The 27,180-nt window shown below is 40.1% G+C and overlaps 2 protein-coding genes across 2 annotated transcripts; one reads left to right on the top strand and one right to left on the bottom strand.

Annotated features, from left to right (window-relative positions):
* Positions 1 to 2,405: 2,405 nt before the first annotated feature.
* LOC134678966 (tubulin alpha-1 chain-like) lies at positions 2,406 to 3,988 on the bottom strand. The gene has a single exon (XM_063537723.1). The coding sequence runs from the start codon at positions 3,885 to 3,887 to the stop codon at positions 2,535 to 2,537; it is 1,353 nt and encodes a 450-aa protein (XP_063393793.1). The 5' UTR covers positions 3,888 to 3,988; the 3' UTR covers positions 2,406 to 2,534.
* Positions 3,989 to 6,539: 2,551 nt separating this feature from the next.
* Positions 6,540 to 27,170, top strand: LOC134678973 (biogenesis of lysosome-related organelles complex 1 subunit 2). Its single transcript, XM_063537732.1, has 4 exons — positions 6,540 to 6,655; positions 12,274 to 12,404; positions 18,313 to 18,424; positions 25,988 to 27,170. The coding sequence occupies exons 1-4, from the start codon at positions 6,607 to 6,609 to the stop codon at positions 26,125 to 26,127; spliced, it is 432 nt and encodes a 143-aa protein (XP_063393802.1). The 5' UTR covers positions 6,540 to 6,606; the 3' UTR covers positions 26,128 to 27,170.
* Positions 27,171 to 27,180: the final 10 nt, after the last annotated feature.

Below are 27,180 nucleotides of genomic sequence, written 5' to 3'. Positions count from 1 at the left end.
TCAAAACGAAAAAAAAGAACCCTTATAGGATCACTCGTGCGTCTGTCTGTCTGTTTATCACAGCCTATTTTCTCGGAAACTACTGGACCAATTAAGTTGAAATTTGGTACACATATGTAAATTAGTAACCCAAATATGGACATATTTTTTGTATAATTTAAAAATACATAGGTTCGAAGTTATTTAAGAAAATACAAATAGACTAAAAAGACAAAAAATGACCATTCCCCCTGTATCTCCGAAACTACTGGGTCTAAAATTTTGAAAAAAATACACAAAATAGTTCTTTACCTATAGACGACAGGAAAACCTATTAGAAATGTGTAGTCAAGCGTGAGTCGGAATTATGTACGGAATCCTAGAAACGCGAGTCAGACTCGCACTTGGCCGGTTTTTTTTTGGATATTTATAATGTTAGTTTCGGCTCATACTATACAATAACCAAGCAAAATTTCATCGACTGAGGAATTAATGCATGGGTCTCCATACAACAACTTGCTTCGTTTACTATACTATAGTACCTAATAAGTCGTCTCTGTACGATTCTATAATTTATCGCCGTCCTATCTGATGGAAAAACTGAAATGAATGTCTAGAGTCTAGAGCATTCACAAAATAAGAATTTTATTTTGACAAACAACCATTTATAGATAAATATGAATCGACTAATAATGTGAAGCAACATCACTATTTGCCCCCAAACTGAGCATTAGATAACGGGGTGTAGGTACTGATGATGGAGACACGAGGTGGCCATAAGAACTCTGTGATGAAACAACGCAACCTAATTGTGTTAGGGATTTTTAGAATTGTCTCGATGAGTATTAATTGTCTGTCGTAACAAAAGTACAGTCAGCGATAAAAGCTTGTACCAAAAATAAAATTTTTGCCACAAACTTTTATTCTACTGACAAACTTGTTTGACCAGCTATAACGCATTCACTGCCACCAACGCAAATATGCGTCACCGTGACTTTCACGCTGTGCCTTTGACGCACAGACGCGTTCATAATATAAAGTGACAGCAAAGTGCGGCACCTGGTGAATGTCCAGGAAAAGAGGGTGGCAATGAATGCGTGGTATACAGAAGGTGGAAAGCAGAATAGGACTAATTTAAGAACTTGACGAAAAACGAATGGGACAACCCAAGACGATACCGAATGCGTTAAGGCAAACGTACTAATGTCTACACCCCGTTATCTAATGCTCAGTTTGGGGGCAAATAGTGATGTTGCTTCACATTATTAGTCGATTCATATTTATCTATAAATGGTTGTTTGTCAAAATAAAATTCTTATTTTGTGAATGCTCTAGACTCTAGACATTCATTTCAGTTTTTCCATCAGATAGGACGGCGACAAATTATAGAATCGTACAGAGACGACTTATTAGGTACTATAGTCATATAGTGTAGTAAACGGAGCAAGTTGTTGTATGGAGACCCATGCATTAATTCCTCAGTCGTAGCCTTACCTTTTTTTGTTAGAAAGTGCATTGTTTTAGTTCCAAAACTAGATTTCTCATCCTTAATTTATCCGAAAATGATATATCAGATGCCCAAATAGGTATAGTTTTAGAGAAATGCTGCTCCAAGTGAAGCGCGGCGGCGTCGAACTTCCCCCCTCCCCCCCACTAAATGAGACGTGGCTCTTGACGGCTCCCGGTCTGCATCTGCTCAAGACCAGCTAACAATCAACTGTGCCAAGTTTCAGCGCATAGTCTCAAAATGCAAGGTGTCGTGCAGTAACAAACTAGCTATTAATAAGTGAGTAAATCAATTAATTTTTTATCGATATTGATTATCGCAACTGCCCCATCACTTGCCCCCAAACTGAGCATTAGATAACGGGGTGTACTTATATCAGCGGTTCTCAAACTTTTTTGGTGGCGGAACCCTTTTGGAAAGCGAAATATTTGACGGAACCCCAAATTAAATATTTTCGTTCGTCACTGTCGACCAGATATACTTACCTATTGTTTTTTTCTTATTATTACAAGTATTTTCGCGGAACCCCTACAGATAGGGTTGCCAGATGGTCGGGATTTGGCGGGATTCTCCCGATTTTTAGCATGTGTTCCCGATTCCCGAAAAAGTGTAAACTGTCCCGAAAAACAGCTTCACGTTATAAAACAATAATTTCAAGTTCTGAACCTGTCGTCGAGCGAGCGAGCTGACGTAGTGCCAATAATGAAAATAATCGTTATTTTAAATACAATTACTTTAATTTGAATGTATTTTTTTTCCCGAAGTCCCAAAATCCCGAAAAATTTATATTGTTTCCCGATAATAGCGCCTTTCGATATGGCAACCCTACCTACAGAGGCTTTGCGGAACCCTAGGGTTCCTCGGAACACATTTTGAGAATGGCTGCCTTATAAGATTGATTATCAGCAAAACAACAAAGTACGGGTAAAAGCAACGCCCAAATTTAATAAATATAGATCAAAAATTCAGTATGTGCACACATGAAAAGTAAAATCACGTAGTTTTAGACCTAAGAGAACCAAAAACGTCCTAACAAAATATATTCTTGCTAATATTCCTCGCCGCCCTCGCCCTCACCCTCGCCAGAGTCCATGCCGACCTCTTCATAGTCCTTCTCGAGCGCCGCCAGGTCCTCGCGCGCCTCGGAGAACTCTCCCTCCTCCATGCCCTCACCGACGTACCAGTGGACGAACGCGCGCTTCGCGTACATCAGGTCGAACTTGTGATTCAGGCGCGACCACGCTTCGGCGATTGCTGTCGTGTTAGACAACATGCAAACAGCTCTTTGCACTTTAGCCAGATCCCCACCCGGCACGACCGTCGGCGGCTGGTAGTTAATCCCAACTTTAAATCCGGTCGGACACCAATCTACAAATTGTATTGTGCGCTTGGTCTTTATCGTGCCGATCGCCGCATTCACGTCCTTCGGCACCACGTCTCCGCGGTACAGCATGCAGCACGCCATGTACTTCCCGTGCCGGGGGTCGCACTTCACCATCTGGTTCGCCGGCTCGAAGCACGCGTTCGTGATCTCCGCGACAGATAGCTGCTCGTGGTACGCCTTCTCGGCGGAGATGACGGGCGCATACGTCACTAGCGGGAAGTGGATGCGAGGATACGGCACCAAGTTGGTCTGAAACTCTGTTAGGTCCACGTTTAACGCGCCGTCGAATCGTAGCGAGGCAGTGATGGAGGATACGATCTGTCCGATCAAGCGGTTCAAGTTCGTGTAGGTCGGTCGTTCAATATCTAAGTTTCTTCTGCAGATGTCGTAGATAGCTTCGTTGTCAACCATGAAGGCAGCGTCGGAGTGCTCCAGCGTCGTGTGCGTAGTCAGGATCGAGTTGTAGGGCTCCACAACCGCGGTGGAGATCTGTGGCGCGGGGTAGATGGCGAACTCTAGCTTGGACTTTTTCCCGTAATCTACGGAGAGCCGCTCCATGAGGAGCGAGGCGAAGCCGGAGCCGGTGCCGCCGCCGAACGAGTGGAAGATGAGGAAGCCCTGCAGGCCCGTGCACTGGTCGGCCAGCTTGCGCACTCTGTCGAGCACCAGGTCCACGATCTCCTTGCCGATGGTGTAGTGTCCGCGCGCGTAGTTGTTGGCGGCGTCCTCCTTGCCGGTGATGAGCTGCTCGGGGTGGAACAGCTGGCGGTACGTGCCCGTGCGCACCTCGTCCACCACCGTCGGCTCCAGGTCGATGAACACGGCGCGCGGCACGTGCTTGCCTGCGCCCGTCTCGCTGAAGAACGTGTTGAACGAGTCATCGCCGCCGCCCACGGTCTTGTCCGACGGCATCTGCCCGTCCGGCTGGATGCCATGCTCCAGGCAGTACAACTCCCAGCAGGCGTTGCCGATTTGCACGCCGGCCTGTCCGCCGTGAATAGATATACACTCACGCATTATTGATTATATGTGATTACTAGTTATTAACTTACACTAAAAAAACTTATTCTTTTGCTATGGGGTTCCTTCTGGTTTTACTCCAAAATACGAACTAAACAAAATGGGCGGTCATATGGAATCGAATTCAAATTAAACAGCTGAGATTTGAAAATTTATTAAAAAACATTTTTTCTAGCCAGTATATTCCAACGTAGTGATTATATTCTCATTGGTATAGTTTGTTAAAGGACTGTCTCATTTCAATCATAGACAGAGAGAATCATACTATTTTGGTTCCAGTACCGAGAAGAAAAGGATGAGTATAATTTTCCTGGTTCTTACTGACTAACAAATTGGTTTGATCAACTATATGTTCGCCGTGAAGACATGTGAAAGAGACAGACATGTTGACTAAAGAGAGATTGACACACAATGTCTGTATCTTAGAGGATATAACCAACGGAGACGTCATGTCGGTACAACATAGTCTGCCGTTTTTTGCGGGGGAGGGGCACTTCAAATGTTTACGTAACGTAAATATAGCCATGTCAGATAAACGTCAGTCCATACATGTGGTTGATCCATAGAAGGTAGCATCCTATAGAAGTGGTATACGCGTGCCTCCGTGAGGGACAAAACATACGCAATGCGACAATATTAAAAACACGTTTTAACATTCCTGTCAACATATCAAAAACAATCTATAGTCGCACCAATAAAAGTCTACAGCGAATTTGATAGTGTAAGTGTTACGTATACGTCATAATTTCATAGAAGTTTGACGTTTGAAATGACACTTGAACACAGAAGAAATAATAGTACTACCGTACAGAAAGGACACTTCCTACAAACCCAAAGTTTGACAGCGATTCAGGGTCGAATCATGCTATCCCTTTCTAATATATAGCACTATCCCTTTCGGCTATTTAGGGTTGTCAAAATTCAAGTGATTATCTTATCTGTGGTCGTGCAAGCACAAGGAAGTCAAGTGGTGCCAACCCTAATAATTGCTCGGAGCAATGCTGAGCCGAATGGAGCCGAGTTCGACCGAAGTCAGGAGTGTGTCCCCACTGACTTGCACTGCGTGGGCTATCAAAAACGCTGCAGACTACGGTCTGACTTTAAAAAAACGTAATTCGGTCGGGTTATTTGTTGCCCATCATAAACGATACTAAATTTATGGTGGAGGAACAAACAAAAAGTGAGACTGTGATAAAGACAAGCAACGTAAGTAATACGGCTTTCTATGCTACTCCTACTGAAAGTTCCATAAGTGCATCTCGTTCGGTCGTTTGGCGGTCCCCTTCCCCGTTTCATCTCTATATTATTGTACTTCTATGGGTTGACCATTGGCCGCCTATTTTCGTCAGAGGGGAACGCCTGTTAATGACCACTCCGTTTGGTTATATTCTCAAAGGTCTGCATCAAATTGGTTCTGACAGGACAGTGAACAGGCTGTCCATATGAACTTTCTAAATCCTTATTATTCCGGCTATACTTGATCAAGCAGATCTTGTCAGTAGAAAAAGGCGGCAAATTTGAAAAATGTAGGCGCGATGGGTTATCGTCCCATAGAAAATTTGAATTTCGCGCCTTTTTTTACTGACAAGATTTGCTTGACCAGCTATACATACGTAACGATAAATCGTAGCGATAAAACTGTGCAGTCCGATTTGCGCAGTTTTATCTGCCGTGTGTATGAAAAAACGTTGTCGATTATCGTTGATCGGTGGCAGTTGCAAATTATATTATGCAGGCCACATACGTAACAATAAATCGTAGCGATTAAACTGTGCAGTCCGAACTGCGCAGTTTTATCTACCGTGTGTATGACAAATCGTTGTCGATTATCGTAACGGTTTGTCATACACACGCACGGTAGATACAACTGCGCAGTTGGGTCTGCACAGTTTAATCGCTACGATTTATAGTTACGTGTGTAGCCGGGGTTAGAAAAATCGTTGTCGATGCGTTTGCACAGTTTTATCGTTACGTGTGGATGGCGATTGGTCATTTCGGCAGTACTTCACGTAGCTTGCCTGTGTGCGCACGATCGTTCCTCAAGTTAAAAATGAAAAACATAAAAATTAATCCATATTTCTCTTGTTCACGGCATAACGCGTGAATGGCTGGACCAATTTCGCTAATTCTTTTTGTCTTAAAGTTGGTCAAGCAGATCTTGTCAGTAGAAAAAGGCGGCAAATTTGAAAAATGTAGGCGCGAAGGGACTTCTTCTCATAGAAAATTTGAATTTCGCGCCTTTTGCTACTGACAAGATTTGCTTGACTGTCTTTATGTTAGTTATAGTCAGGAGAAGTTTCTCATGACAGAAAAAAAATAAGAAAGTTGCGCGGAACATTAGAAAATCTAAGAAAACTTAACTACCATATTAACTTTGATGACATGGATAACATGTTGCTTGCGTGAGCTTCTGCGGAGAACTGACGATCGACCGACGCCGATAACGGAGGCGTATGGAGGCACTAGGAACGTTCGATTATGTCTGCACAGTCGGACTGCACAGTTTAATCGCTACGATTTATCGTTACGTATGTAGCCGGCATTATGTGGCAGCACTGGAAATATCACAAAAAAGCTTATATTGTCTATGTCTATATCGAAATGTCATGTCAATTATGTCATCGGGTCATCCTTCAGTCACATCTCATCACAACAATACACTTATTTGTAGAATAGGTTTGTGATAAACACTAAAAGAACGTTAGTTCTCAGCAGAATGTCAGACGAAGATATCGAGAAATGGATGAAAGATGGCCGCAACAAAGGTAAGACAAAGCATACAGTAATGTATCCCCTGTAGAAACATTAATCAAGTGATTATTGTGGCCCCTTCGTCCTCTCCGGTGTTGTGACAGAGCGTTTATTGGATTTTTGATAAATATTTGCCTCAAATCAAGCTCATCGGCACTTGTCCCACCAAGAGCGAGTAAGCGATTAACTATCGGCGATTTTCTCGCCCAAGAAACGAACAAAAGATTAGGATCCTGTGTTAGTAAAAGAGACATATATTAATAGTTCATTGCTGGCTGTTCACACTGCCGGCGAGAACACTCACTCTACTAGTTTGTCGCCGCGATAAGATAAAACTAGCTCAGCGGTACTCGCTCGGCGATGCTCGCTTCGTAGTTAGAACTCAAGCTGCGAGACCAAATCAGCGGTGATTTTTCATCGTGGATTTCAGTGCAGATACTTATTTGCTATGAATTTAAGGAAAGCATTTGAGCTGTCATTGTTGTCTAGTTCAGATGACGATGATGATGAATTTTGTAGTATAGTTACTTCTATCATCCATAGTTACTTGGCAGTCTTACAACGAACCGCTAATACCACCGTACAGTGTGTCTCGCGTGCAGGTTTGAACAAGTCTGCGACGTCTGCGTATTCGGCTACGCTGCACCTCCCAAGCGAGTGACGCGAGTAATAGCCCGTCACACTCACTCACCTATAGCCGAGTGACAAAACGATTGGAGCTAACACTTGCTTCTCGCCACTCGCCCACTCGTTTCTAGTTTATCATTCTACTTGCTTATCGCTCACTGTCGGCGGTGGGACAAGTGCCTGATGACTCCTTCCCGTGGTGACGTCACTTCCCCCGCAACATTGTTCATTATTCATCATTGCGTTTTGGATTTTTGGTGAGGCAGGTTGTGCCCTAAAAGTAGATTGAGAGTTATATACGTTTGAAATTTAAGTAGTGATTACTTGATTTAGGAGTATTTTAATATGGGCATCTGAATCTCTAGATGACAACTATCACAAAAGACGGTGTAAGTCATCTACATCTTCAGTGGAGGATGGTCCTTCAATAAAGAGTCTCTAGATAGTTTTTAGGGTCTGATGATGGAATTGGAAGGTGGCTATAAGAAATCAGTAATAAAACGACACAATCCCATCAAGTTTGGACCTACTTAAATAGCATTGGTGTTCTCACCACCATTATTGATACCTCGAGTAAAGTAATCTTTATTTCAGTACATGTAGTACAAAAAAAATTGATAATTAATTACTGGTTTCGTCATATGTTGGAGAACATGAATAAAGAATGGGGACGTGTTTTGTCATTTCACCACAAACTCATTTTTTATATTAAAAAAATACAATAAATAAATATAATAAATATATTTTTGTATAATAAATGAGTTTATGGTGAAATGACAAAACACGTCCCCATTCTTTATTCATGTTCTCCAACATATAATAATTTTTTTTGAAAAAAGTTTTTCATAGAAATTAGAAGGTTTGGTCAGGTTTGGTTGGTTTGGTTTCAGAACTTTGAAGGCCATTTTCTCCTAACAGGTTGAGTTTGGGCAGCTAATACGTGTCCGTTATTTTAGACTACTCTATAACATATATCAAAATAAATCAAATTGGAGTCGGAGAGTTGGGTACCCTTCCTTGTTAGTAAATTGTAGCGAAATAGAGGTGTGTATGTCTATGTGAGTGTGTAAATGAAGAGGGAGTTTGTTTGTATGTATGTTATGTTTGTGTACTCATACTCATAATCTTGTATAAGTTAATAAACTTGTCCATGTGTTTATCCTCGGTATTTGTTCTCGTGTCCTCTCCTCGTAAGATAGCCTATTGAGCCATGTTTTGAGTTTGAGTTTTAGTTCTGCGACTGAACAATCTGTAAAACTAACTGTTGCATTAACTGTGTTGTAGATGTATGATTGGATAAATCATTTAGCGAATGGTGTTTTAACTGTTGGAATGCTGTTTTAACTGTTAGAATGCTGTTTTAACTGTTGGAATGCTGTTTTATCCGTTGGAATGCTGTTGTAACTAGGGCCTAAACTAGAGATGCAACGGATACCGGATATTCGGCCTGACCATCAGCCGAATATCCTACACCTATGCACTGTATAGGGAACTAAGTAGGTACTTTTATGTAGATCATTAAGCCATCTAGGGATTCTAGGCTCGATAAAGTACGTAAGAGGTGAAATAGATGACGCTGTTAACTACACAAGTTAACAAGGTGAAAATTGCTCAATTTTTTTATTGGGTTATCTGAAACCTTAAATGCTTAACGTTTGTTTACCTGTTTTTATTTTTGTTATAAGTTAGTTATAAGACTAGTAATGTCGTCTCAAAGTTTAGTAGAAAAGGTACCTTATGGAGAAGTGATTGAAAATTACCAAAAAGAACTATTAGTCAATAGGTACGGGAAAAGCAGTTTGGTAGAGAACTGTATTAGCATTCTGAAAAGCTTTTCACCCTTTCCCGTACCTATTGACTAATAGTTCTTTTTGGTAATTTTCAATCACTTCTCCATAAGGTACCTTTTCTACTAAACTTTGATAGTTTCAGTTCTGGTCGGGGGGCCTAGCAAATATACCGTACATCGATCGACATTACAAATCTAAGTAGCCTGCTATTATACTAAAGTTACTCTCGTAAAGTCTTTCTTAACTAGAGTAAACTACATTTGGTTTGGTCGCATGCAATAAATCTGCCATTGGTTTGCTGAAAAATGCCAATACCCGACGCATTGCCATAGGGGATATCTGAGGTCATCGAACCTCGAAGCCGCTTGTCTTCAATGGCAACCAAAATTCTTACGTTCTGTTTTATGATGGGGCCGTGTCGTACAGCTGCGTTCGTGACCCACAAATGGTCTCACCGGAAGATCAGCGCTGACTTTTGGGTTAGCATTTTATGCTGAGATTGCTGAGGCGGGACCATTTCGTGGTAAACTATTTATTTATTTTATGTTTAACTTTCTTTGTTGTTATTTACTTGGGTATGTTATAGTTTATCACGAATAAATGAGATGATTTGATTTGATTTGAAAATATATTATTGATAAGAAATAGACGATTTATACCATCTTAACCCTAAAATATTATTAGTTTATCCTAACTGTTCCCTCGTCATCATGCCTCATCACGTAACTTAACCACAAGGTTCCTTTTCTTTACATACAAATTATAGGTCTTATTTAATATTACATATTATGACGAGGAACTAATTAAATTTCTGACAGTTAAATGTAAATTAATATTTTCAATTCATAAAAGACAAAACATTTCAATGTAATTGATGTTTTGTAGTGATGTATTATTAAACCATACCATATATTCATAAGGTACCTTTTCATAAATGTATGGAGCAAAAACCATTAATGTTATGTAAGTTTAAAGTGGCCTAAAAGGTTAAATATAGTATTTAGTTGCGGTTTTAGGATTTATTTTATTTCATTTGAATGACAGAATTCCTTTCATATGTGCTCAGAAAAATTGATTGTGGGTCACATTAAAAGTAAAAAAATATTAAATTTTGTGATTTTACATGTAAAAGTCAGAAATTACATTTTCACGTCTAAATCGTTTTTTTGCTGAAACTGTCTCTCAGTGTCGTTTTCTAACAAATACATTTAAATCTTGAGAGCTCATTGCAATCAATCGTGAAAATGAAACAAAACTTGAATTATAATATCAGAGGTTTCTATTTGTATTACAGAACAAGCCATAACTTTTTCTAAATCTCAGGAGTCTATGTAGGTCAGGAAATGAATGCTCAAAAAATGTAGAGGGAAATGCTAGGAACACAATTTTTGACTCCGTAACTTTGTTTAGACTAGTTAGGAGATGAACATATCAAAAGTCCCCGGCTGTAGCCCCTGTGCTGCGGGGTAGAGGGGGGTAAGAAGGTCGAATTTTTCGGTTTTTCATTGATATCTTGGAAACTTTGCATCTTAGCGACATGACTACTAAGTCAAACCGAAAGCTCATAAAATTAGTTACAAGTTTTATCTAGTCAAGTTTTTCGATCTTGAATAGTTTTTGAGATACCCGCTCTTGAAAGTTTATTTAGGGATTTTAATTTTATCTTGATATCTACATCAGTGATGCTGTTAGGCCATGTTTGGTATCATTTTCGTATAAATCGGGGGTGCTGAATTCATTTATGGTATCACATTGACAATATTCCGAAGTAAAACCAAAATTAAAAAAAATATATTTTTAAAAATCCCTCTTCACGCTTAAACCGCTGAACCAATTTCGTTGAAATTTTGTATAGAAATAGTTTCAGTCTCGACACAGGACATAGGATCGTTTTTATAACCAAAAGCATCTTTTGAGGATGTGAAAAGTGGGGTGGAAGTTTGTATGAGGAGTCAATAACCGCTGAACCGGTTTAGGTGAAATTCAGAATGGTATACATCTGTGATTTAGATGAAAATGATACCTAACATGACTTCAAACTTTACCTTAAGCAGTATTTACCTCAGGAATTCAGTTTCGTCGACGAAGTTGAATTCCCCCCATACTCCATTTCACAACTTTAAAGGATGATTATTGAGATAAAAAGTATCTTATGTCCTGTCTTGGGACTCGAAATATCTGTGTACCAAATTACAATTAAATCGGTTGAGCAGTTTAAGCGTGAAGAGGAATTAAAAAAAAAAGGTACTTGTTTAAAGTTTATATGTTTTTTCTAAGGATTGGTGTCAATGTGATACCAAAAATGAATTCAGCACCCCCGATTTATACGAAAATGATACTAAACACGGCCTAGCAGCTTCACTAATGTAGATATTAAGATAAAATTGAAAGCCCTAAATAAACTTTCAAGAGCGGATATCTCAAAAACTATTCAAGATATCGAAAAACTTGACTGAATAAAACTTGTAACAAATTTTATCAGCTTTTGGTTTGTCTCAGTAGTCATGTCGCTAAGACGCAAAGTTTCCAAGATATTAGTGAAAAACCGAAAAATGAGACCTTCTTTCCCCCCTCTCCCCCCCAGCACCGTGGCTACGGCCGGGGACTTGATATGTTCACCTCCTAACTAGTCCAAACAAAGTTATGGAGTCAAAAATTGTGTTCCTAGCATTTCCCTCTATAACTTCTTATTTCTTGGCCTAATGGTATTATTATTTGTAGTCAACTATGTAACTTACTTCAGGAACATAGTTTTTTAGGCGGCTAAACTTAAAACTTCTCAATCGTAAAGTTGCTCATTTCACAACATTATTTCCAAAAAATAATATCTCTGTAACTACACAACCTCACACGCAAATAAATAGCATCGCAGTTTTCCAACTGTATAATAATTTTGTAGTATTAGTATAAGGATATAGCCTGGCAAAAGAATCAGTCTGAAAATCAACGCTGGGCATCACCAGCTGACCTAGCTTATGTTACCATACTTTAGTTTTACGTTACCATACTGTTCTGTTCCTTCCACTACTGTACTGTTTTTGTGTTCTGGTAATAAACGTATTTTATTTATTTATTTATTTAACTTAGGAGGTTGATCTTTTGTGTTATCGATAGCTTATTTATTGTAGATTACTGGGGTATGCATAACTCCATACCCGCCATAAGGTACGTACCTGTAAAGATGTAGATATATCCTAAGGCATGTAATTTCTCAGATTTCCAGGTGTCAACGAGTTGCTCGAGCTTCGAGGTGCTGGACCCGCACGACCCGGTGATCAGCCGCCTCGCCACGCAGCTCTTTCGGCGCACCAACGACTACCTACAGGGCGAGATGTCTGCGGGGCAGGTTGCTCAAATACTACTGGAAACTTACTCGATATACCACGCTACTCATCGGTCCAATAAATTAGTGATTCGCTGCCTAACAATATATATTATATTATATATACAGGGTGATCAATCCAAATGGATCAGTATGGAGAAGTTAGAAACTATGAGAGATAACGCAATCTGTTCTTAGAAACCATGGCGTCGATTTTAGATTTAATAATAATGCCATTCAATTTTTTTTTTATCCATTATACATTACCGGGAATCGAACCTGGTCAATATTCTTTATGTAATCGCGTGTAGTATTTGTTTGTATGGCAACTTTTAAACGATGCATGATAGGTGGGGTGTGCTCTAGCAAATATCATAGAGGGCCCTGAGACAAAACAAACTACATAAAAAAATCAATATGGCTGACTTTTAAAAAAATTTTCAAGTTGGTCCAAGCGCGCTGAACTTTGGCATGCCTGGGGGCCCAAGATTACCATCTCAAAAAAATTTGGAAAAATCCAAAATGGCGGCGGACATGGGTAAAGTCAAATTTCCAAGTAGGTTAGTCAGCCCGGGAGGCCGAAGGCCGACCTCGGCGGAGGGCCGAAGGCCCGGAGCTTCCACCCCGACTCCCAAAACGCGACTCCCAAGTGTTGGGTCGTGTTTAAGCTCGATCTTCCCCCTCTCGTGTGCTCCATCTTCCCTTTCCCCTTCACCCTTCGGCCCTACGCAGAGCTCGGCCTTCGCAAGCCTCGACGCTTCGCCGTCGGGCATTCGGCCCGCCGGCTTCGCTCATCAAAACAGTTGACTTGGTAGAACGCTTGGAAGCACCGCATTCACGCAGCTCGGCCTTCAGCCTCGCGTTTTGGGAGTTGAGGTGGAGTTTCCGGGCCTTCGGCCTTCCGTCGGGGTCGGCCTTAGGCCTCCCGGCGTGAAGCTCACCCTTCGGGCTCGTTTAACCTACTTGGAAAATTGAATTTGCTCGTGTCCGCCACCATTTTGGATTTATCCAAAAAAAATTCTTGTTATGGTAATCTTGGGCCCTTAGGCTCGCCGCATGCCAAATCTCAGCGCGCTTTGATTTTTTAATGTAGTTTGTTTTGTCTCGGGGCCCTCTATGCTATTCGAGCACCCCCCACCTATCACGCATCGTTTAAAAGTTGCCATACAAACAAATACTACACGCGATTACATAAAGAATATTGGCCATATAGGTCAGGAAATAAATGCTCAAAAAACGTTGTAGAGGGAAATGCTAAGAACACAATTTTTGACTCCGTAACTTTGTTTGCACTAGTTAGGAGGTGAACATATCAAAAGTCCCCGGCTGTAGCCCCGGTGCTGGGGGGTAGAGGGGGGTAAGAAGGTCGAAGTTTTCGGTTTTGCATTGATATCTTGGAAACTTTGCGTCTTAGCGACATGACTACTGAGACAAACCTAAAGCTAATAAAATTAGTCACAAATTTTATCCAGTCAAGTTTTTCGATATCTTGAATAGTTTTTGAGATACCCGCTCTTGAAAGTTTATTTAGGGATTTTAATTTTATCTTGATATCTACATCAGTGAAGCTGTTAGGCCATGTTTGGTATCATTTTCGTATAAATCAGGGGTGCTGAAATCATTTGTGGTATCACATTGACACTATTCCGAAGTAAAACTATTTTTTTTTTTAATTCCTCTTCATGCTTAAACCGCTGAACCAATTTCGTTGAAATTTGGTATAGAAATAGTTTTAGTCTCGACACAGGACATAGGATAGTTTTTATAACCAAAAACATCTTTTGAGGGTGTGAAAAGTGGGGTGGAAGTTTGTATGGGGAGTCAATAACCGCTGAACCAGTTTAGATGAAATTTAGGATGGTAAACATCTGCGATGTAGATGAAAATGATACCAAACATGACTTCAAACCTTACCTTAAGCAATATTAACCTCAGGAATTCAGTTTCGTCGACGAAGTTGAATTCCCCCCATACTCCATTTCACAACCTTAAAGGATGATTATTGAGATAAAAAGTATCTTATGTCCTGTCTTGGGACTCGAAATATCTGCATACCAAATTTCAATTAAATCGGTTGAGCGGTTTAAGCGTGAAGAGGAATTTAAAAAAAAAGGTATTTGTGTAAAGTTTATCCCACCAAAAACATAAATGTAAAAAAGGAGAGCCAAGTTCAATACAAAAATTATGCTTGGCTGTGGGGCTCGCCGCAAAAAGAATGGAGATCTAAATGAGTGCCACTGCCAAGTTCTATGCAAAATCCAAATATGTATTTATAGGAACAAAATAACATTATAAACAAGTATTAAACTCTATTTCTTTGCTTTATTGGATACCTATAACAATTGCTGTTATTTAAAAAAATGTGAGATCTTAAAGTAGGTTAGATTTGACTTGGCCAGTTTTCATTATATCAATCATTTTATATATATTGTAATTCTGATAAAACCTGGCCAAGCCAAATCTAACCTACTTTAAGATCTCACATTTTTTTAAATAACAGCAATTGTTATAGGTATCCAATAAAGCAAAGAAATAGAGTTTAATACTTGTTTATAATGTTATTTTGTTCCTATAAATACATATTTGGATTTTGCATAGAACTTGGCAGTGGCACTCATTTAGATCTCCATTCTTTTTGCGGCGAGCCCCACAGCCAAGCATAATTTTTGTATTGAACTTGGCTCTCCTTTTTTACATTTATGTTTTTGGTGGGATATCAATACTTTTTTAAAGAAAACTAGGCAGGTATTGAGATTTAATGTTTTTTCTTGTGTTTCCACTGTATGGTTTTTACTTCTGTTCTTTGTATAATTATGTGGTACCGCGCGCCGCCGACGACACACCGTTGGCCGGTTGTTTAGAGCGTATTAAAAGTTTTTTGTATGGGGACACCACTTATTTTTTGACTAAACTTTATTTTAATATAGCAAATATAATAATACATATATTGGGGTAGTTTCAAATATCTGCTTGTAACGGTTCCAACGCTACAATAAAAAAAAATTTTTTTGTATGGGGACCCCCCATATTTTTTAACTTTTTTTTATTTTTAATTTTTTTCCTACGCTTACACACAATAACCGAGCTGGATTCCAAATTTCATCCTTCTAGGTCATCTGGAAGTAGGTTAGGTTTAGGTACTTATATCAGTCCCAATAAATAATGTTTTTTTTGTATGGGGACCCCCCCTATTTTTAAACTTTATTTTATTTTTAGATTTTTTCCTACGGTTACACACAATAACCGAGCTGGATTCCAAATTTCATCCTTCTAGGTCATCTGGAAGTAGGTTAGGTTTAGGTACTTATATGTCAGTCCCAATAAAAAGTGTTTTTTTTTGTATGGGGACCCCCCCTATTTTTAAACTTTATTTTATTTTTAGATTTTTTCCTACGGTTACACACAATAACCGAGCTGGATTCCAAATTTCATCCTTCTAGGTCATCTGGAAGTAGGTTAGGTTTAGGTACTTATATCAGTCCCAATAAAAAATGGTTTTTTTGTATGGGGACCCCCCCTATTTTTAAACTTTATTTTATTTTTAGATTTTTTCCTACGGTTACACACAATAACCGAGCTGGATTCCAAATTTCATCCTTCTAGGTCATCTGGAAGTAGGTTAGGTTTAGGTACTTATATCAGTCCCAATAAAAAATGGTTTTTTTGTATGGGGACCCCCCCTATTTTTAAACTTTATTTTATTTTTAGATTTTTTCCTACGGTTACACACAATAACCGAGCTGGATTCCAAATTTCATCCTTCTAGGTCATCTGGAAGTAGGTTAGGTTTAGGTACTTATATGTCAGTCCCAATAAAAAGTGGTTTTTTTGTATGGGGACCCCCCCTATTTTTTAACTTTATTTTATTTTTAGATTTTTTCCTACGGTCACACACAATAACCAAGCTGGATCCCAAATTTCATCCTTCTAGGTCATCTGGAAGTAGGTTAGGTTTAGGTACTATAAGTCATAAGTCAGTCTTAAAATTTACGACTTTTTGACCTTCATACCTTTATAACCGTTTGAGCTAGCTTCATGAAATTTGGGCTTCTAGATATCCTTATGGATATAATTAAACACACGTAGTTTTATGTGTTTACGTCAAAGATGTTTTGAGTTATAGAAGGGTCAAAAGTGGCACCAAGTGGTTCGTGTAATATTACACTCGGCGCTGGCTAGCCAGTTCCTTTGCTTGAACTTGGCGTGACACGCTGCCGCGTGTCTAGATATGTTTTTTCTTAGGAATGGTGTCAATGTGATACCAAAAATGAATTGAGCACCCTCAATTTATACGAAAATGATACCAAACACGGCCTAAAAGCTTCACTAATGTAGATATCAAGATAAAATTGAAAGCCCTAAATAAACTTTCAAGAGCGGATATCTCAAAAACTATTCAAGATATCGAAAAACTTGACTGAATAAAACTTGTAACAAATTTTATCAGCTTTTGGTTTGTCTCAGTAGTCATGTCGCTAAGACGCAAAGTTTCCAAGATATAAGTGAAAAACCGAAAAATGAGACCTTCTTTCCCCTCTCTACTCCCCAGCACCGGGGCTACGGCCGGGGACTTTTGATATGTTCACCTCCTAACTAGTGCAAACAAAGCTACGGAGTCAAAAATTGTGTTCCTAGCATTTCCCTCTATAACTTCTTATTGCTTGGCCTAATAGGTTCGAATCCCGGTTATGTAAGATAGATAAAAAAAAATGAATGGCATTATTATTAAATCTAAAATCGAAGCCATGGTTCCTAAGAACAGATTTCGCTATCTCTCATAGTTTCTGACTTCTCCATACTGACCCATTTGGATTGATCACCCAGTATAATAAGGTAGATTTTAGCTGAGAGAGTCCAATGGATTTACCCGAGTTTGAAGTTAAGCTACACAATGGTTAACCAAGTTTGTAGTACTGTCACCTGTAGTAATATGCTACTCTTCGAAGTGTTGTTTACTCATGCTTTGTGTGAACTTTGTTGGGTTTTCTTTATTTGATATTGTATTGTAAGAGACATACTGAGGAGTGATAACATTATGATCACTGCTATTTAATTTTCCCACCATTTTGTTTTTGTAATAGTGCCAATATGGCAAGAGTACCAAACCATAATTATGATCAGATCAAAAGTTAGTACCTGGCATTATTGAACTATATAAAAAATAATGTTTTTAAGTGATATTACCATACCCCGGCCGGCGAGAGCAATAATGCGTTGACAGCTTAATAGTGCGAGGACACACACTTTGGTCGATGTCGATAAAAACAACACGATGTACTGGACCACCGTTATGATATGCAGAAGTATTAATTATTGTTGTAAACAAAATTAAAACCAAGTGTTTGTATTTATTCAGTATTTTATGTAATTTTCGTAATATACAATTAGCATTTTTTCTAAATTTTCTGATATTAAACTCCTTCGCCTTGCCGATAAAATCCATTTCATCCAACTAAAGGACCGTTCTAAATCTACTGTAGTAATCGGAGCAAAACGAAATAATTCATAGTGATTATGAATTTGTTCTGTATTAGGTAGTTCCACTTCTCTGCCAGATATCAATTTATTTAAATTGTTTAAAGTTAAAATGCCAACGTTCGTCTTCAACACATTCTGATACTTATTGTGAATAACTTTATAATAATAATAATTTTATGTTGATAGAAAATTGTTTTAGGGTTATTCTTAGAAACGCGTGGAGGTATCAAGTTGAAATAAATAACAAATACTAATGGCTCAGTTTACAAAAAAAATTGTGCTTAATTAAAAGTTGACTATTCTATCGACATCCATATGTCGATAGAATAGTCGATATTTAATTAAGCACTAGGAGCAGACGCATTTTTGCTCTCGCCGGCCGGGGTATGGATATTACAATAAAATGGTCGTGTTATCTATTTGAAAGTTGAGTACATATTAAATGATATCTTAGGACCACTACAACCTGGTGGAGCAGATCAATCGACTCACAATAACCAAGTACGCAGACCTCCGGAGCCTGGCGGTGAACCTGAGCAAAACACTCAGCGAGTATAATGAAATGTGTAAGTCTTTTTATGGTTCACATCACTAGTTTCTGCCCACGATTTTGTCTATGTTCAGTGAAGATTATCATAAAATACTTATATTGTATGTGTTTTGGACACAAACTATCTCCATACCAATTATTAAAAAGTTGTTCAGTTCAAAGTGTCACTTCTTTGGATTAACAGACAGGTAAAGAAAGTGACTTTACTTTTGTAACATTTTTATATTAGGCATTGGCCTACTGATGAAAAGGAATATCTTTAAAAACTCGATTTACGTAGTTACTTTGGGGTAGGCAGTGGGCCAATTGAATTCTATTTTGTTATATTATATCGGGTTATATTGGCTCGTACCAATGAGTTTTTCGGAACTTATGTACGGAATATCATTTTTTTATAGCTTTTTAGCTTTTTCAATTCAAAAGGTGTATGTGAAGTCCTCAATCCGCATTGGGCTAGCGTGGGGACTATAGACCAAGCCCTCTCGTGCATGAGAGGAGGCTAGTGCCCAGCAGTGGGAGTGGGACGTATATAGGCTGAACTATTATATTATTATATTCTTTTTTCTACTCCCGTACTTTTGTCATTTAAATTAAAGGGTTGTGCACATAACTTTAAACCCCTATCTTATAGTTGTCATTTTAGCTTTTTAGCTTTTTCAATTCAAAAGGTGTATGTGAAGTCCTCAATTCGCATTGGGCTAGCGTGGGGACTATAGACCAAGCCCTCTCGCGCATGAGAGGAGGCTAGTGCCCAGCAGTGGGAGTGGGACGTATATAGGCTGAACTATTATATTATTATAATATTTTTTCTACTCCCGTACTTTTGTCATTTAAATTAAAGGGTTGTGCACATAACTTTAAACCCCTATCTTATAGTTGTCAAGACAAGTCTTTAATCTTTTCCCAAAAAAAGTATTTGTGCATATGTGCATACACGCAGTATCTTTTTGGCACTCTTACGTTACGATACTTCGTGTAATCACCACTTAAAAAAATGAGAGAGGCTGTATCAGGGACACAGCCGCTATGGCTGACGTGAAACGTGGTGTGGACCGCCAATGCGAAGGCCGAAGGCCGAGCTCCGCGTAGGGCCGAAGGCCCGAAGCGTCCAGGATTTAAATGCTTTAACATAGAACAATAGTACAAGTGTTAGTGTATAGAACAATAGTACAAGTGTAGTCCAGAATGTTAGTGCTTTTACACAGAACAATAGCACAAGTGTCTAAATGCAAAGGCCGAAGGCCGAGCTCCGCGTAGGGCCGAAGGCCCGAAGCGTCCAAGATGTCAATGCTTAAACACAACAATAGTACAAGTGTCTAAATGCGAAGGCCGAAGGCCGACATCCGCGTAGGGCCGAAGGCCCGAAGCGTCCAGGATTTAAGTGCTTTAACATAGAACAATAGTACAAGTGTCTAAATGCGAAGGCCGAGCTCCGCGTAGGGCCGAAGGCCCGAAGTGTCCAGAATGTTAGTGCTTTAACACAGAACAATACCACAGGTGTCTAAATGCGAAGGCCGAAGGCCGAGCTCCGCGTAGGGCCGAAGGCCCGAAGCGTCCAGGATTTAAGTGCTATAACACAGAACAATATTACAAGTGTCTAAATGCGAAGGTCGAAGGCCGAGCTCCGCGTAGGACCGAAGGCCCTAAGCGACCAGGACATCAGTGGTTTAGCACAGAACAATAATACAAGTGTTTATATGCGAAGGCCGCAGGCCGAGCTCCGCGTAGGGCTGAAGGCCCGAAGCGTCCAGAATGTTAATTAGTGCTTTAACACAGAACAATACAAGTGTACAAGTGTCTAAATGCGAAGGCCGAAGGCTGAACTCCGCATAGGGCCGAAGGCCCGAAGCGTCCAGGATTTAAGGGCTTTAACACAAAACAATAATACAAGTGTCTAAATGCGAAGGCCAAAGGCCGAGCTCCGCGTAGGGCCGAAGGCCCGAAGTGTCCAGAACATTAGTGCTTTAGCAGAGAACAATAGTAGAAGTGTCTAAATGCGAAGGCCGAGCTCCGCGTAGGGCCGAAGGCCCGATGCGTCCAGGATGTTCGTGATTTAATACAGAACAATAGTATAAATGTCTATACTGTCGAAGGCCGAAGGCCAAGCACCGCATAGGGCCGAAGGCCCGAAATGTCCAGGATGTCAATGCTTTATCACAGAACAATAGTACAAGTGTCAATGCGAAGGCCGAAGGCTGAGCTCCGCGTAGGGCCGAAGGCCCGAAGCGTCCAGGATGTCAGTGGTTAAACACAGCACTGACAGACTGGACGCTTCGGGCCTTCGGCCCTACGCGGAGCTCGGCCTTAGGCCTTCGCATTTAGACACTTGTAATATTGTTCTGTGTTAAAGCACTGACATCCTGGACGTTTCTTGCCTTCGGCATTACGTAGAGCGCAGCCTTCGACCTTCGCATTTAGTTAGACTCTTGTGCTATTGCTTTGTGTTTGAATACCGAAGTCGCGCATCTCGCGAATGCGTGATGTATTATAATAATTTTGAGTAATACCTATCTAAATTATATCTGTAAAGATTATTTGGGGTCATAATGATTCAATGTATCTAGTTCTAGATGAACATGTATACAGCATTTGATGGATAATTTTAAAATAATTAACTACAGCGTCACACCTATTTAATTAATTAAATTATCAATTCATTTTGGAGTAATGAATGTAACGATTAGGTACTTTTTTTTTTGTAAATAACACACCAAAATTACGACAATAGATAGGTATTTTATACGGGTAATACACGTTTTATAGCAAACTTGTTCGTGTTTTTCCTGTAACCATCGCATTTAAGGGAATCTAAAAGCAATTTTTTACGCAGCACCTTTACAGACAGAATATTTCATTCAGTACTTGAGACTCAAATGAGAAAAAATGCATATATATTTATATATATATGAACCACAGTCGTCACTTTTTATAGTACCTATTGTCCACAGAAGTGACCTTTTCTAAATTATGTTTTACCCATTACATAAGAAAGTCTAACTAAGATTACTATATACTTACTAGCATTAGGAACTCGGGATTGTCAAGCAGCCGTCATACGTTATATGTGTTCTATCAAAGTAACTCGCGCCGCCATAGATGCTAATGTATTATTTGAGGAGATGAGCATGTATTACTATGGTGAATGTGGTACTAAAAGAACCGTTATTGCTTTATCTTACTATTTCAGGTATATTTTGTCAGTTTTGCGCCCTTTTTTTCGCACACGGTGGCCTCAAACAAGAGCAGTGATAAAAATTCTGTAAAAACTGTCCTATTTTTACACGACTGCCCAAACAAAAAGAGTGTATTGTGTTCAGCGTTCATGTTTGTATTTATGTGACTTTCTTTATTCCATCATAACTTCTGAATGCCTTAACCGATTTAGATGTATGATATGTCATTAGAATCCTTACGTCATCCCGGGTGACATAGGCTATTTTTTTTATTATTATTATTAAAGCTTTATTTCTTCCATAGTTTTAACAGTTTTATAAATATATTATTTGATGATAATGATAGTTTTATATGGACCCCGTTTGGGTAAAAGCCTCCTCCAACCCATGCCATTTTTCACGGTCTTTGGCTGACTCCATCCAGCTTGCACCTGCGACCTTATGAATATCTTCTGCCCAACGCCTTCGTGGCTTGCCTGGTTTCCTTTTTCCTTGTGCTATAGGCCCTGACCATGTTGTTGTTTTAAGTGTCCATCTTTTGTCATTAAATCGAGCAATGTGGCCTGCCCATTTCCATTTGAGTCTCAATGCATGCTGAAGGGAATCTGTGAGTTTGGTTCTCTTTTTTATATCTTCGTTTCTTACTTTGTGAATTTTCCTTAAATGTAATAGACTTCTTTCCATCGAGCGCTGACAAACTGCAATTTTATGTTTTATTTTGTTGGTGAAAGTCCATGTTTGGCTTCCATTTGACTAACAAGGGAATCAAAATTCAAGACTGTCACCTTAGTCACCTCAGATTTGCGGATGACATTGTTATCTTCGCCGAATCAGCTACTGAGCTAGAACAAATGCTACAGACCTTGGATACTCAAAGCAGATTAGTAGGACTACAAATGAATGCCAAAAAAACCAAAGTAATGACAAATTATAGTGAAAGAAAGCAGATACACGTATCAGGAAATCTCATAGAATATGTCAAGGAATATATATATCTAGGAAAACGAGTATCCTTTAACGCAGACAGTAACGAGGAGGAAATAGACAGAAGGGTCAACTGCAGTTGGAAAAAATTCTGGGCACAAAAAGAAATATTGAAAGGGGATTACCACCTAAAACTAAAGAAAACTGTAATGGATACATGCATTTTGCCCCGCCTAACATATGGAAGACATAGGCTATATGACGTCATTATAAAACCAATATGGCGGACGTAATACACAATATTGCGTGACGTTTAGAAAAAAAATCTTGCAAACCTATCGAGTGGGGTCTCAAAATGAAGAGCTTTGAAAGGCGATTTAAAATATATATGCAACATACGCGCTTAAATCTTATTTTGGTTAAATAAGGATTTACAAAATGTGCTAAGAAAAATAAATTCTTCTATCTTATTTAGTGAGCTATCAAATAAAAGGGTATTTACCGCTGATCATAAAAATATATACAAATCATCCATATGACTTGTATAGGTATATTTTTAGAAAGTAATTTTAGGAACTAAATCGCTTTATTGAAATCTAAACGTGTGAACTTCGATTTAAGCGATAGGGTTTGAATAATACTAAAAGAGTCGGGCATAGCACGACATACGTGGCGCGCTGCACGTGGTCCAAAACCAGGCGCCTTCGACTTCCTCATACTAAAAGAGTCGGGCGTAGCCCGACGTTGTGACACGTTCTACGCTTACCAAAGCCGGGCGCCTACGGTGCCCTCATACTCAAAGCGTCAGGCGTAGCCCGACGTACGTGGCGCGCTGTACGCTTACCAAACCCGGGCGCCGTCGGCGTCTTCATACTCAAAGCAGCCCGACGTACGTGGCGCGCTGTATGCGTTCCAAAACCGGGCGCCTTCGGCGCCCTCATACTGAAAGAGTCGGGCGTAGCCTGACGTAGGTCACACGCTGTAGGTACGCTTACCAAAGCCGGGCGCCCTCATACTCAAAGCGTCGGGCTTAGCCCGACGTATATGGCGCGCTGTACGCGTTCCAAAGTCGAGGCGCCCTCATACTAAGAGAGTTGGGCGTAGCCCGATGTACGTGACACGCTGTACCCTCACCATATCCGGGCGCCTTCGGCGCCCTCATACTTAAAGCGTGGGGCTTAGCCCGACGTATGTGGCGCGATGCACGCGTTCCAAAGTCGGGCGCCTTCGGCGCCCTCGTACAAAAAGAGTCGGGAATAGCCAGTGTCTAAATGCGAAGCCCGTAGATCGAACTCCGTGTAAAGCCGAAGGCCCGGAGCGTCCGACAGGTACGCGCTTTCTACAATTTCCCCTAGTATCATAATTGAGAAGTCGCAATTCCAGGCAAGGCTGAAGACCGAGCTGCGGGAGGTTAGTATTCGCGGAACTTGGTCAGATATTTGAAGAAATTGCAGGAATTGCTAGAATCCCTAGTCCTTCACCTTACGCGGAGGTCGGTCTTCAACTTATGTATTTTAACACATGTACCTACAGTGGTTTTGTGTTTCACCGCTAACGTCCCGCAGCTTAGCCTTCAGCCTCGCGTAGAAACTCGCTTCTCTTGGACGCTTTGGGTGTTCGGCCCTACGCAGAGCTCGGCATTCAGCTATCTAGTCTATTAGGGCTACCTACTTTTATTTGGAAGTTCATCATTTGAATGTAGGTAGGTAGGTAGGTAACTAACACTTAAAGATATTAGCGTCGAATAGGCCCTTTTACATGCAGTCTGTCATTATTGATCTTTGAATTGGTGCTATTTTGCCAAAGGCCATGTGTGCGTCGTCGTGCTGAAGTTGCGACGAAGATACTTAATTGGGTCAAAAACTTTTTTAGTGACAGTTAAAACTATGAGTCTTTATTGTGGACCTTCAAACCCTCATGGCCATTATAATTCAAAATTCCACTTCTTTTTAAGAAGTTAAGAAGCTATATTTAATATCAAATATCAAATGTCCCAAATTGTGAACACATTCACATATTATTCACAGAAAAGACGCCCGTAATTAGTGTGTCCCTGCCTTTAGAAGGTCCCAGTCCTAGGAGCTATACCTATCCACATAAAAAGAACTTTGTGGACAAACTAAATGGCCGGGGGAAATCTTTATAAATGGTAGTTTTACTTAGTTTTTTCACTAAAATGTTTAAAATAAAATAAATTAATTAAAAAATTAAAAACACGACTGCTGCATTTTAAATCGAACTGAAAAGCTAAAAATAATGTTAATATGTTAGTCACATAATTTTATGAAACTAAATTGGAATGTAAATATACACTCACGGTCATTCACAGCAAAATGCTATGTACATTAATGACCGTGACTGTAGGTACGTGTACATTTGCAGTCGGTGCAGTTGCAATTTCAATTGCAGTCGGGGGACCTTTTGATTGAGATGCACTTAGGTACATCAAGGTCCCCCGACTGTAATTGAAATTAAATGTACACGTACCTACAGTCACGGACATAAATGTGCATAGCTCTTTGTATTTACTGTGAATGACCGTGAGTGTATATTTACATTCCAATTTAGATTCAAGAGTACTTTGTTTCTTAAAAACAGTGAGCAAAATCGCATTTTGCTCACTGACTGAGACAAAATGAGTGAGCAAAATCGCATTTTGCTCACTGAGTGAGACAAAATGTCATTCAAGTGACCTTTATAGTCAAATGTCATTTCAACATGCGGGGTCTAATACAAGTTCGATATACTTGGGTTCTATTATCTCTGTCCCTCTAGGTATGTTCTCACTGCTTAGGGTGAAAAATTTTGTGTACTACACGAGGTCAAAGTTATTTACATCTCGTGCGCTTTTGAATCCCTTACTACGCTCAAGATTCTAAATTAGATTCACTCGCTACGCTCGTGAATCTATTATAGAATCTTTCGTTTGCACGGGACTCAACATAAACACTCGAAGAAATATCAAACTTTGATCTCTTGTTGTACAAATAACTATTGCACTTTTGCACCTTACTCCCTTGCAATAAGGCGAAAATTGTAAACATTAGCAATTACCATCTTCATCACTTGGATGGTTGGCGGTCCTCAACTGTGCGTTTCTCCAGAAACTTCCTGCCTCGCACAGCCAAACTGTGGAATGAACTGTCGCCTGCGGCATTTCCGGACCGATACGACCTTCAAACCTTCAAGAAAAGAGCGTACTCCCATCTTAAAGGCCGGCAACGCACTTGCAACCCTTCTGGTGTTGCGGGTGTCCATGGGCGGCGGTAATCGCTTACCATCAGGTGATCCGTCTGTTCGTTTGCCTCCTATTTCATTAAAAAAAACATATATGTGACGTCGACTGTACCTTTGTTGAGGGTGCCATCTACAGTTGCCTTGCTACCTTTTGACACCACATTTTTGTCTTAGGGACCCGTCCTCTGCCTAGCTTGCCTTTTAACTGTGATTTTAACATTTATGGTTAATTCACCTGTTCCCAGACAACACCCAGATCCGCCCAGTGCTACAGCAGATAGACGCCATCGACGCGCAGGTATCCAGGTTCGAGGCCAGCGCGTACCGCCTCGACGCTTACACCAAACACCTCAAACAGCGCTTCAAGGAACTCGAGGACAAGTAGCCAGAACAAGACCTCCACTGATGAGCAGATGCCAGGCGGATGTAGCAAGCGAGCTAGTCTAATTGCTAATGTGCCGTCGGAAAGTTTCCAAAAAGTCGAAATTTTCACATTGTCATGTTTCCGTATCCGTATCCTGGAGATGTAAATTTTACGCTTCCAAATAAAAGTTTCCTATGAAATTATCTTGATATTTCCGAGAACTTTTCCAACTTTTTTTAAAAATTTCGGCATCTTGCACATTCTATGCGCAATAAGTCTAACTAGGTGTGTTGCTCTTGAAACAGAAGACTATTTCCAGCTCTCCGCCCGGAACAAACACCGCACTATGAAGCGTTTATGAAGAGTGACGTCACGGACGGTAACACACACTGTTACGCTCGCGCTATTTTATATAATTAATTAGTATTCGGTACAGTTACCCGTAACCGTCGTTATCGTTGTGTGTGTCGGCGCCGTCTAAAGTCGTGTGAGTGAGCGCAGCTTGCCGCGCGCTTGTGATAGTGCGTTGATAGCACATTTATTAGTGTGTATTACGGAGTGACATTTTTGCGCTGGTGGGTAGGTGGATAAACAATATAAACAGCTGTTTGAAAAAAACTCTCTTTATTTTTTTAATAACTTAATAATACGTACCTAATACACACTCACAAATATTACCTAAATACAGTGACAATAATAAGAGATTTAGATTTATTTAGAGACCAACAATTTTTATATTAAAATCAGTGACTCGGACTGATATAAGCGCCATCTAGCGATAATCGCTGAAACTCCTTATATATCCCGTTACGATCGCAACATAGACTCCGCAATGGGAAAGTGCGTGACATGCGGACGCTACCTGTCCCCGAAAGGTGCCGCCACTTGCGCACTCTGTCATGGGGTGTTCCATCGGAGCTGTGAGGGCTTGGAGTTAACCGAGAATGTAGCTGTCCCGAAAAACTGGCTTTGCAAAGATTGCCATAAAAAGCAGAGCGGGCACGGCTGTACTCCTTCAAAAGGCGACGTAGGGACAAGGGACACATCTTTGCTGACCGCTGCGCCTTCCCCTGT

This window comes from Cydia fagiglandana, chromosome Z (assembly GCF_963556715.1).
Source record: "Cydia fagiglandana chromosome Z, ilCydFagi1.1, whole genome shotgun sequence".
NCBI classification, from domain to species: domain Eukaryota; kingdom Metazoa; phylum Arthropoda; class Insecta; order Lepidoptera; family Tortricidae; genus Cydia; species Cydia fagiglandana.
This window is presented reverse-complemented; position numbering and strand designations above follow the sequence as displayed.

What these genes read in the sequence shown, in the direction of transcription:
- LOC134678973 (XM_063537732.1), top strand. Translation starts at nt 6,607, where the DNA reads ATGTCAGACGAAGATATCGAGAAATGGATGAAAGATGGCCGCAACAAA. An exon ending in GAAAGATGGCCGCAACAAAG is followed by an intron (nt 6,656 to 12,273) that starts GTAAGACAAAGC and finishes GTAATTTCTCAG; the next exon opens with ATTTCCAGGTGTCAACGAGT. An exon ending in CAGCGAGTATAATGAAATGT is followed by an intron (nt 18,425 to 25,987) that starts GTAAGTCTTTTT and finishes ACCTGTTCCCAG; the next exon opens with ACAACACCCAGATCCGCCCA.
- LOC134678966 (XM_063537723.1), bottom strand. Translation starts at nt 3,887, where the DNA reads ATGCGTGAGTGTATATCTATTCACGGCGGACAGGCCGGCGTGCAAATC.